Here is a 12847-nt window from a genome sequence, read left to right as displayed (position 1 = left end):
GAGCATGGTGGAGCATGGTGGAGCATGGTGGAGCATGGTGGTGCATGGTGCATGGTGGTCCTTGGTGGTACATGGTGGTACCTGATGGTGCATGGTGGTGCATGGTGGTGCATGGTGGTACCTGATGGTGCATGGTGGTGCATGGTGGTGCATGGTGGTGCATGGTTGTGCATGGTGGTTCACGCCTATAGTTAGTGTACAGAAAAACCAGAGCAGGTAGATTGCTGGCCAGCCAGACCTGCCAAATTAGCAAGTTTCCAGTTCAGTGATTCAGTGAGATTGATTTAAAAAATAAGGTAAAGGATGATTGAGATATATGCTCTGACACACACACACATATACACACACACACTCACACACATATGCACACTTTTAAAAAAGGAATAATTCTGAAAGGAAAGTTATAATGGGTGTTTCACAGTATTTAAGAGCCTTGATAAAAAATTTCATTTTGAATTTTAGGCAGAAAAGGAATTACTCCAATAAAATAGCTTTAATAAAATAAAATTGAAAAGAAAACCCCTGGAATCAGCTCAATGGCAATAGAGAAAATTGGCTGAAGTCTTTAATTGGCAGACAGTGTTCCCAGAAACATCCGGCCCCAGTACTGGGGATTGAACCCAGTCACGTACACGATGCAGTGCACCCTGCAACTGAGCTGCATCCCTACTGCAGAAGTGACTTTCTTTAGCAAAATCCCTTAGTGCCATTAAACTCCAGGGAAACCGTTCCTGTTATACACAGACTAACAATGTCATTGGAGAACAACTCCAGCCAGCCATAGTGGTGGCCGGTACTTTCAGTGATCCTAGGAGACTCTGGGACCTCACCCAGGAGGGTGTGGGGCTGGGCTACTGACCAGCTGAGGATTCCTGCTTCAGGATGTGGTACTGCACTTCCTAACATTTTTACCCACAGAGATAAAACTTGATGCATGGTTTGGTCAAATGAAGGTGAAGGGAGTTGGGAGGAGAAAATGGAGAAAGAAAAATGGCAAGGAGAGAGAAATGGGGAGGGAGGATAGGCTTGATCGGATCCCAGCAGGGGACAGGTGAAGCATCCCCCACCTCTCCTCTTCCTCCTGCATCATCTCGCCTCCACCAGACATCATATATCCTAAGCAAGGGCTCTACAGCCGAGCTATATCCCTAGTCCTGTGGATGCATTAAAGCCCATCGACTTCCTTAGATTCCATCCACCCTCCATGCCCGGCATTCAGCACTGGTTTGACCTCACATTTAATATTCAGGATACTGTGCCCCAGGAAGAACATCTTCATCTTGCTTTGGGAGTCAAAGAGGTCAGGTTCACAGGCTGGCCCTCACCTGCTCTCTACCACCAGGATGTTCCTGGTCCTGGCAGCCCTGGGATTGCAGAGACACTCCAGGGCAGAGATGACTCTAGGGACTATAGGCCTGGGCCTGAGCAGGCCTCTCTTTCCACTCCAGGAAGGAAGGTCTGTGCCCAGTACAAATGAGTTGCTTTATCCTGAGATTTGCAGGGCTTTCTTTGTTTTCTAATCCCAAATTGCTCACTTGGTACTGATTGTTCTTGGATGAACCGAAGCTGTGAGGTTTCCAGGGAAGCCATGTTAACCTTCACATGACTTTCCTCAGACCCCTGATGCCCCTTAATGTCTCTTGATTGTGACCTATGTTATTGGGGACATTTTTATGAAGAAGGAACTTTGTGGCATTCTCAAGGTTGGGGACATTTTTATGAAGAAGGAACTTTGTGGCATTCTCAAGGGCCTCAGAGCAGGCTCTGAAGCCCCCCCCCCAAACACCCCTGGGAGAGCGGAGCATGGCTGTTCCAATCCTTGGTAAACCCTCAATAAACTACTCATATGGTTCTTAACAAGCTTTTCTATGCACATGTTATAAACAGGTAATTAGAATCAATAGCCTTAATAGTAACAATAATTTCTTTTAAAGCAAAATTTTCATTTTCTTTCTCCCGCCAGGTAGCGCAAAACAAATGTTAAGGTTTCACTGAAACAAAAATCTTATCTTCAAAAGCCAAGTAGCATACAGGAGTTCTCAGCAAGAGTCACAGTGATGGGGAAGAAAACTATGACTGAAGCCCTTCAGGTTTGGGAGTCCCCAGCTCTGCCTGTGTGTGAATTCCTTCCCTTTGCACTTTGGGAGCCTCTGATGAGAGCTCAAGTTGGTGGAAGGTAAAGACATTACTGGGTGAAAAAAAGAGGAGACTTCAAGAAAGACGGGTGACTGTAACATCATCTGCTGAGGGTCAGGGTCCTGGCAAGTACCTCACAAGATGCACACCATTGCCCCTACTATATAGTCAAAACCTGGGGCACAAGCTGAGGAAAGCATGCTCCGGTCTAAAGTCCCATAGCCAGGGCATGGGTAAGGCAGAGCACAGCCCACACCCCAGGGCCGCCTTCTTCCCTCTCTACATTCCCTCTCCTTCCCTTAAAAAAAAAATCACACAATTAAAGTGTGATTCACAAACTAAACAGTGACCCACTGAAGTCTGCAACCCACAATTCCTAGTGGATTTACTGCCTTGTGCAGCCATCACCTTGGCCTAATTTTAGGCTGAATTTGTCACCTCAGCTCTTCACCTCATGGAGGGTATAATTAACCTGCACTCTTACCCCAGGACTTTACTGTTCTGTTTTCTGTTTCTAGAGATTTGTCTTTTAGCTGTTATGATATAAACAGAGCCTTGTATGTCTGGCTTCTTTCGGTTAGCGCCGTGCTCTTGGTTCATCTGTGTAACACATAATAATGTGTGACTTTTTAAAAAATTGCTAATAGGATCCTATTGTGCAGATATATAAAATGATAGTCATCAAGTTACCCACTGATGGACCTGTGGGTTCTGCTCTGTTTTTGGTCACCAGGTATAACAAGTCTTTGTGAGGAAATGGACTCAATATATTATTTTCCTTGGCTATGTACTGAGGGGTGGAATCCCTGGATCATGTGGTAACTGTGTTCAGTTTTTTCAAGATTTTTGAGGCGTTGTATTTCAAAACATCACCACTGGTGATGAGTAAGCATTTTAGGTTTTTCATAGCCTTAACTTTTTTTTTTAACCGAGGTCATCCCAGGGTTGGTAATTATGGGAATGTCACTGTCATTTTGAGTCACACCCCCCTAATGACAGTTTTAACCGAGGTCATCCCAGGGTTGGGAATTACGGGAATGTCACTGTCATTTTGAGTCACACCCCACTAATGACAGGTAGTGTTAAGATTCTTTTCACGCATTCCCAGCTCTTATACACCATCTGTGGAAATCTGTCTACTGATTTTAACAAGTGCTTTTCGTTTGTCTGTCTACCTGCCTGTATGTCTGTCTGTCTGACTCACCAGGAAACGAAAAGATGTGCTAATTTTGTTGATCTTTTCAAAGAACTGATGCATAGCCCCGTTGATTTCATTTTCCTCTATTCTACTTTATTGGTTTCCTGTCTAAACTTTACGAATCCCCACCCCCAGCTCCGAAGCTGCTTGCCTTGAGTTTAGTTTGCTCTGCCTTTCTAGTTTCTTAAGATAAAAACTTGCTTATTGATATCTTGGGTGCTCCACTTGGAACTGAGGCCATTCCTATGAGGGAAATGGAGGTGTTCCTGATTTAGCAGGTCCAGGCAGGATTTTCTCACCTTTACCTCCAGCACTGGGGCACTGAGACACAAGCAGGTGGCATGAATGCCATAAATACCCAGGCTTTCCCCAACCTGCTCCCAGCCTGATGAATTCCAATGTCTGTTTCTGGAGTTGTGTTCAGCTTTCCAGTGGGCTATCTTCCCTCCAGGAGAAATCAAGTCTTGCTTGGGGCCTATCTATTCCTCAGTCTCCCTCTCATAGAGTCTGTGCCTTTGGGGTCAGGGGTCAGAGTTCATTTAAAAGATACTTGAGCCTCAACATACCGTGCCTCTGAAAGTCTGCACTTATAGCAGAGAAATCCAACCGTACTCCCAATGTAGCCCGAGCTACAAGGAAGGCAGAACACCCAACCCTAACAGCACTGCTCTGGAAGAGACTCCTGCAGTGGCCTCTGGGGATCACAGGACACTCTGTGTCACCTTCTGTGGCTTTGCACTAAGCAGAGGATTTTCCAGATGCATGCTGATGTGAATGGTCCAGACTACAAATCCAGTCTTCTCCTGAAGAGAATTGGCCTACTTTATCCTCTCCTCAGGGATACAAGGAATGGTAGGGAGGTAGGGGCAGGACCCGAAGCCCTGGCTTCAGCTCTGTACTTCCTCTTACTGAAGCTCCTCTTTGAAGGGTGTGCCCTCCCCACTTGTAAAAGAGAGCAATAAGAACCTTATCATCACAGAATTACGTAGATATGAGCACGTTCCATGAAAGCCATTACCAGGCCTAAAAAATGACCAACCAGAAAATAAAGGCTCTCAGTAATGAATGAGCACTTCCTTGTCCTGGAGCAGCCCCAAGACACAGAGGCCAGAGAAGGTGCTCTTTCCCCTGAGACTCCCAACCCCCATCTCTTCTCTTCTCTACTCAGGAAACAAGATGTTCACAGAGCATCAGGAGGCAACTCCTCCTCCCAGTGAGCAGGCTGCCTCCTGTGAGGGCCACAAAGGGATGAGAGGCAGGGATGAGAGGCAGGGATGGGAGGCAGGAAGGATGGAGCGAAGGCAGAGAAGAAGATACAGCTCTACACCAACCATGGGAAGTGAAAGACCATTTCCGGGCCACACCTGCACCTGCTTGTGCCATAGCAAAGCAAGCCCGTGCTGCCTGAGCAGAGGCTGTGAGGGGAGCCAAGAGGGACATCCCTGCCGGTTTTTGCAGCCCTATTTGATATCTTCACTCTGAGTCACCCTGGTGCGCTCTAGCAAAGCTGTACACCCACAAGACACACCCAGCATTTGCTATCTAGAAAAGGTTCCTGATACTTCTAAAGTTTGTTGTGTGAAGACATCAGGATCTGCTTTAAATTTTCAAACTAGATTTCTGTAAATTCTCACTTCAGGCTTTAGTTTCTAAGGAAAACAAAGCTATTAATTTTAGCACACGCTACTGGTACATACTGCTATGGTGTGTAAACGAAAGAAACCCTGGACCCTAGGCTGTATAAATAAGACAGTCTATGATATAACTTTGCCTTGTAGGGTGGCTTAATATTGATCATCAACTTGATAGGGTCTGGAATCACTAGGGAGACAGTCTTTGGGATCTCTTTGGGTGGATTAATTGTGGTAGAAAGACGCCTCCTTAGCACTATATGGTGCTGTTCTGTGGGCTGGGGCTCTGGACTGAATGAATTGAGGAAATCAAGGTGAACACCAGCATTCATCTCTGTTTCTCAATAGCTGATTCAATAAGATCTATGCCCAGTTGCCTCAGGCTCCTGCCGCTATGATGGATATACCCTTGTGCTGGCTAGTCTTAGGCCAACTTGACACACAAAATAGAGGTATCTGAAAGGGGGAAATATTAATTGAGAAAATGCCTCCTTAAGATCCAACCATAGGGCATTTTTTAAAAATTAGTGATCAGTGGGGGAGGGCCCAGCCCAACCTGGGCTGTACTCCTAGGTTCTATGAGAAAGCAGGCTGAGTAAGCCATGAAGAGCAAGCCAGTAAGCAGCACCCTTCCCCTTGGCTTCCACATGAGCTCCTGCCTCCAGGTTCCTGCTCTGTTTGAGTTCCTGTCCTGGCTTCCTTTGCAGATCAACAGAAAGCAATGTGGACGTGTAAGCCGAATAAACCCTTTCCTCCCCAGCTTGCTTTTTGGTCATGGTGTTCAGCTGCAGCAATAGAAACTCTGTAACAACCCTCAAACGTGAGTCAAAGTCAACCCCTCCTTCTTTATAGCCCCTTGACAGATACTTTGTTGCAGCAAGGAGAAAAGTAACCAAACTACTTAGCCTTTATGATGGAAACTAGGGGCGTGGCTGTGAGCGCAGAGAAGCCATAACCACTGAGGTTCTGGAGCAGATCAGAACTAGACCTCTTTCAGAAAAGCACCTGGAAACCTCGCTGGCTGGGCGCCTTCTTGCAAAGTGGCACAGCCCCTGCCTCAGCACTGCAGCACCCTGGGTCAACCAGTTCTCATCCCAACCTTCTTTTTTTTTTTAATTTAATAAATACTTTGTTATTACTAAAAATTATTTATACTAATTTATCCTCTTGACAATTTTATATATGTATATAACATGACTGACATCACTCACCTTTCCAATCTCCCCTGACAATCACGTTTGTCTGTTCTCTCCCCTGTACATCTCTTTCTTATATTTATATCTATTCACTTTCTTTCTTTTAATTAGATATTTTCATTATATACATTTCAAATGCTATCCCGAAAGTTCCCTATACCCTTCCTCTGCCCTGCTCCCCTACCCACCCACTCCAGCTTCTTGGCCCTGGCATTCCCCTGTACTGGGGCATATAAAGTTTGCAAGACCAAGGGGCCTCTCTTCCCAGTGATGGCCAACTAGGCCATCTTCTGCTACATATGCAGCTAGAGACATGAGCTCTGGAAGTACTGGTTAGTTCATAATGTTGTTCCACCTATAGGGTTGCAGACCCCTTCAGCTCCTTGGGTTCTTTCTCTAGCTTCTCCATTGGGGGCCCTGTGTTCCATCTTATAGATGACTATGAGCATCCACTTCTATATTTGCCAGGCACTGGCATAGCCTCATATGAGACAGCTATAACAGGGTCCCTTCAGCAAAATCTTTCTGGCATATGCAATAGTGTCTGGGTTTGGAGGCTGATTATGGGATGGATTCCCGGGTGGGGTAGTCCTTTCGTCTTAGCTCCAAACTTTGTCTCTGTAACTCCTTTCATGGGTATTTTGTTCCTTATTCTAAGGAGGAATGAAGTATCCACCCATTGGTCTTCCCTCTTCTTGATTTTCTTGTGTTTTGCAAATTGTATCTTGGGTCATCCCAACCTTCTACTCAGGTCCTCTCTTATGGCTCCTTCCTTCCCCGCCACTCTTCATACCAGCCAGAGCCCTGCCCCACTGCCTGCTGCCCGAGCACCTCAGCCTGTCCCCAGCTTTGGAGCTTGGACAGATGGGGAGTGGCCGAAGGCTAAAAGCAGAGCTTCAATGTTACCTATTTGCCTTTCCAGATCAGCGGCTTCATCAGGAGTGGCTCGAGGGAGGACTCCCGGGTCACTGAAGCTGGTCCGAAGCAGTGTCCCCATCACAAAGAAGAACAGGATGCCACCGACCACAGGGATGGCAGGGGTGATCTTCTCTGCGAGGTACCGACAGCTGCCAGCAGGGTGCAGAGAGAAAGGAGAAAGGAATCACAACGTTAGGATCCACAGTTAGATGAGGGAGACTGATTTCTACTTAAACACATCAGTACCGAGGATGTCTGGGTAGGGGAATGAGGCTCATGTGAGGAGCTTGTCTGGCAAGCGTGAGAATGGGAGTTCAGAGCCTCAGCATGCATGCAGTAGCACGTGTTTGTAATCCCAGAACTCCTACAGAGAGAAGGGAGACTGAGACAGGAGACTTCCCAGAAGCTCACTGGCCAGGGAGTCTGGCATATTCAGCCCTGAACTAATAAAGGAACCCTGTCTCAAATAAAGTGAGCAGCTTGAAACAAAACCCCAGGTCATCCTGTGAGGTCTCCACGCATACACTATGGCATGTGCATATCCACGCTTGCACTCAGGTATACCCACAGAAGAGATGAATTAGAATTTTAAAGAAGAAAGTATAGATTTGGGGTGGTCGGTAGTGCTGTCTGTGACAACTCCCCCCTCCCATCCACCATGACAGCCCCATAAAGAGAGATTGCTAGCCAGACAGGAAAAAAAATCCTGCTTGTACAACTGATGTAGAATGTCTGGAGTTGAATAAATATACACGAGCCTTTTGCATTATAAACACCCATGGTCCACGGCCCCACCCCTCTCTGGAACCACGGGAGAGGATACAGATTTAGAGACACCTCTATTGGACCCACCAGGGTGAGACAACTCAGGAACCTTTGTGCAGCATAACGTGCGTGCGTTCACTTGCCAACACTAAAGAATCATCTCTCAGTATTGTGGGGTTTGTCCAAAAGAGGGTGGTGCTACGTCACGGAAATGAACATGCATGGGTGTTTCTGGAGGGCAGGGAAGGAGATTCATTGGCTGAGGGACACCAATCCCAGGCTTTCCCAGCAAGCATCTGAATGATCAACTCGTGAGTATAGCCCAGCTCCTGTTACCTCTGTTTGTCTTTAAGAGACAGGGCTCCCCAATCTGGGCTCCAGACCCTGGATCACATTCATCTCCTGGTCCAGGTAGCTCGAACACCAGATGTTCATCACTATTCCACCCTTAGTTCTGGGAAGCCCTGCTTGATGTTGGACAGCAGAGCATATGCTACAGGGACGGTGGCAGCAGAGCAGGAGTGACTTGGGCAGACTAAAGTTTGTGCCTGAGACCTAGCTCCTGACCCTTGTCCTCTTCCTGGGTGTAGTGTGGTACGGCTGGGTAGGTCTAAGCACTGGGCCTGCTGACATGGACCCTTGGCATCACAGAGGTGGCTAGTGGAAGAGAAAAGAGTTAGCTCAGTGCCTGGAATTTGGTAAAAGACAAGGTCTTCCATGGCTACCACTGGTCTCTTGTGGCTGCATTAAATGTTGTCATGGGTGTGGAAGAAATACAAATGGCACTGTGGATCGAAGTGCCTGGTGGGAGATGGCTCCTAGCTGGTCCTCAGAAGCAGAGTCTGGCTGTTTAGCTAGAGAACAAGGAAGCAAGCTCTGCTGGGAACAAGACGTGGGTGGGGGTGTGGCGCCCATCTGGGTACTAGCATCCCACTGTGGCCTCTGATGGGATTCCCAAGGGATACTGCTAAGGGCTGGCTCTTAAGGGCCACATGACAAGAACCCCTTTGCAAAAGGAGCAAAGGCTTTTCTGAATCTTTTGCCCCGAAGAAGCCCAGAGATGCCCCATGGCTTTAAGAAGGTGGTAGGACGGTCCCAGATGTAGTAGTAATGGGGGCTGATTCCCTGCTGGCCATGTGGACTTGCCTTTAGGAAAGCCACCTGACTAGACACAACACCTGGACCATTTCTGGTACCTCTGTAACCACCCCTATCAACCGAGGCAGAAACAGAGCAAAGCAAACCACAACCCAAAACAGTGCTATGTCACGTCCAGCTCGGTTGCCATCCAGTCGTGATGTTTCTTCACAGGATTCAAAACAATCAAAACACAGACCATTGTTATTGTAGTACCAACTCCAGGCAAGCTATGAGCATCCTCAGAGAGTAACTTGCAGGGAGAGTGTGAGGATACAAAGGATTTTGCTTTAAAAAAAAATCTAAGCAACTCAGACCTTGAGGAGCTCCTGAGTGGGGTGACTGTGCCCCAAAGTTAGCATGTCAGAAACAATCGCCAAAGTGCTAAAAACAAATGCTAAAATGATGAGAAAAGCAGTAAGCAGACTCTGCCTTTAACAAGTCAGCCCAAGGAAATGTGCTTACAGACAGATTGATGTTGCCAGCAGAAGTTCCATGCTTCAAGAATGTGTTTACTGTAAAACTGAGTTCCGCCTCTTTTGATTGCCTCTTCAATACAAGAGGCAATACAATTGAGTACAAGGAGGCCCCCTTGACCTTGGCTTTTCTGGCCTCCAGAACCGTCAGAAATGAAGCTATGCTCTTTGCAAATTATTCAGTCTCCAACATTCTGTAATAGCATCATGAACTTGACGAGAATATCCGTTTGGGAAAAAAGCATTCATTCGCATCACAAGAAATGCATTTTCGTTTCAGTTGCCGTGCATGAAAGGGCTCTGTGCTTCTCTCCTAATTGTCAGGCAAAAACTGGCATCATCAATACCTATGAGTGAATTTCCACTTTTCCCAAAACATTTGATTTCCTGATAGTAAGCAGTGAAAAGCTTCAAGTTAAATGTTTAAGGAGTGAGGGACTCTACAACCAAGCAAATAGCAGTCTTCTTATAATCCTGAGCATGCAGAGAGAATTTTTTTCCTGGTATGCAGATCTACTGAGATGCCCCCACCCTTTCCTCTGTGTGTGGACCTGGGGTCCAGGGTCTAGCATGGAACTTATATTTCTAGTTGAGACATGAAGACGTCTCATCAGAAATGACTGTTTTCTCGTTAGAGATTGACTATGAACAACCAACAGAATTCGAGCCCACATGTGTGAGAGGTTCTGGTGGATGATATTTTTTGGGGGGTGTTTTAGTTTTGTTTGTGTTGCTGTGATAAAAATACGCTGACACAAACAACCGAAACAAGAAAGGGTTTATTTGGCTCACAATTGCAGGTTATAGTCAATTGTGATGGGCACAAGAAGGTAGCAGGAATTTGAAACAATTAGTCATATTACGTTCATAGTCAAGAGCAGACAGACACGAATTAATGCATGCTGCTGAGGGGAAGCACACCCACATTTAGGGTAGGTCTTCTTGCTTCAATTAATCCAATTAAGAAATCTCTTCCAGGCAACAGGCAGGCCCATGGCCAACTTAATCTAGACAATGTCTCATGGAGACTCTCTTCCCAGTAGAGCCAACATTGTGTCAAAACCAGCCACCACAGGGGCATGTTTAGCATGTCCACGAGGCACCTAAATTCAATTACTTCAAGTCTAGACCTCGGACTGTGACTGCAGCCGGGGAGTGACAGGGAAGGGACTCAGACTTGATAGCCTTCACATCATCCAGATGCTGGCTTCATTTCCTTTACTGTCATTTACAAAGCAACCTTGTGTTGTGGTAAGCCATGAAAATGTGCCAGTGTGTGGCCACCAGAAATAAACTATCCATGGTGAGTCCAACCAGAGCAGACCTGTGTTAAAACTTGCCAACGCTGACTGCATGTGTCCATTCCATGAGAGGTTCTTGTTCTTTTTTTTTTTTTTTTTTTTTTTTTTGTTTTTTCGAGAAGGGGTTTTTTTGTGTAGCCCTGGCTGTCCTGGCACTCACTTTGTAGACCAGGGTGGCCTCGAACTCAGAAATCCGCCTGGCTCTGCCTCCCGAGTGCTGGGATTAAAGGCGTGGGCCACCACGCCCGGCCGAGGTTCTTGTTCTTAGGAAACACACTGCATATTCGGGAATAAGGTCTCATGAGATATGCGGTCTTCTTTCAAATAGTTTAGGGAAAGTATGGCATAGGGAGATAAGATGGAAAGAGTACTTATAGGTGAATCTGGGTGAAAATGGATATGTATTATTATTGCAATTTTTATGCTGAGGCATATAAGCCCCTTTATGTGGGAGATGAGAAGCTGTCCTTCTGTGTGGCTTCCTCAGAGAAGACAAGGAAAGAAAATTCCATAGCTCATTGAACTACTGTGTGTCAGGTACACACTGTGTAATCCTTTGCCAGGCACTTTGGGATCAGGTCTTTAAGTCAGCTCAGCTTAATGAAATAGTGGGCACCTGGTGACAGCTGTCCTCTTTCCCAAGGACAGTGCTAAGTTCTCTTGGGAAGTCCCCGTAACCTCTTTATCAAAACTGTAGGATCCCTACTTCTAAACGATGGCATCTGTGCCAGAGAGACAGCTTTCAACTAAAGTTCAGGAGAAGCTGAGAGCATCTATAGTCCTGGTGATGAAAAGCAGTAAGCAGACTCTGCCTTTGATTGTGACTGTGAACATGGAACTCTAGGAGGAATGAGGCTGGATGGGCTGCTTGCCAACCCATGGCAACTGGCAGCACTGGTTCAACAGCCAAACCACTATGAGCAGCTTAGAAATTCGCAGTCCAAGCTCAGACCTCTTGGAGACAAACAGCCTCTTCACATTCTGAGAAGCAGTGCCCTGAGCTCCACTGAGCACCATCTGCGGTGTGTGTAGCCTCCACCTCTGCCGCCGCCTCCGCCTCCGAGGGACTGGATTTCATACAAGATGATGATACAGCTGCCAGAGACATAAACACCATTTGGAGTCCTATTTCTGTCTCCGGAATTGTGACCTACATACAGCCCAGGGCAGCACAGAGAACAGGAGACAGGCATCTTCGTCTTCATAAAGCTCAATTGGAAAGTGACAGGAGAAGACGGGCTGGGGAGTCAGGGAATGAGACTCTGAAAGCATCCGGGGTTTTTTGGAACATAAAAGATATTAGCTAATTTGGCACCAGACAAAACAAATGCTAAAATGATGAGATGTCTTCACTCCAGTCATGAACAGCATCGAGAGCTGTCTGACTCCTGCTATGATGAGACAGGTGCACAAATAGCTGTGTACAAAGTGTCACCCTGTACACTGTAGGGAAGGAAAGGCCTCCGGGAACAGGTAGAAGGGTGTGGCATTGCTATGGTATTATACTGCTCTTTTTTCTGTTCTAGCAGTGATTTTCAATTTTTGGTTGTGAGCCTAGCCTTTAATGGCTGAGCCATCTCTCCAACCCTCTAATAGCAATTTTAATAACTATTCAGGGGAAATATTTATGTATGTTTTGATGTTTACACATGAAAAGTGGAACCATCTTCTGGGTGTGCTATTATCTGAGACCATGAAATCAGAGGATTTTTGCCATTAAAAGTACATAGCAAGGGGCTATGGAAATAGTTCATGTTGGATTCCCTCAAAACCAGATATAGCTGAGTCACTATAGCACACAACTATAATTCAAGTGGTCCTAAGGTAATAGGGAGGTAGAGAAAGAAGGAACCCCCATCCTTGAGGCTCACAGACCAGCTATACTGGCATGTAAGAGACCCTGTCTCAAGCAAGATAGAAGGCAAGAATCAATGCTTGAGATTGCTCTCTGACATCCACATGCTTCACATGACAGCATGCATGCCTGCATTCATATACACATCTTATACACACGTCGAAATGATTCTATACAGATTGCCTATATTCATGCACATACACACACACACACACACGAGCACACACACACACA

At 46.3% G+C, this 12847-nt stretch overlaps 1 protein-coding gene across 4 annotated transcripts in view; it reads right to left on the bottom strand.

The window, feature by feature from the left end:
• Zdhhc14 (zinc finger DHHC-type containing 14) overlaps positions 1 to 12847 on the bottom strand; it is a 260087-nt gene that overhangs the window by 98482 nt on the left and 148758 nt on the right. For all 4 annotated transcript variants that reach the window (XM_021186296.1, XM_029471060.1, XM_021186298.2 and 1 more), the window contains exon 2: positions 7068 to 7228. In XM_021186296.1, coding sequence (XP_021041955.1) covers positions 7068 to 7228 — 161 coding nt within the window. The remainder of the gene's footprint in view (positions 1 to 7067; positions 7229 to 12847) is intronic.

The sequence above is a fragment of the Mus caroli genome, chromosome 17, assembly GCF_900094665.2.
Source record: "Mus caroli chromosome 17, CAROLI_EIJ_v1.1, whole genome shotgun sequence".
Lineage (NCBI taxonomy): Eukaryota > Metazoa > Chordata > Mammalia > Rodentia > Muridae > Mus > Mus caroli.
The sequence above is the reverse complement of the archived record's forward strand: the minus strand, read 5'-3'. Positions and strand labels throughout refer to the sequence as shown.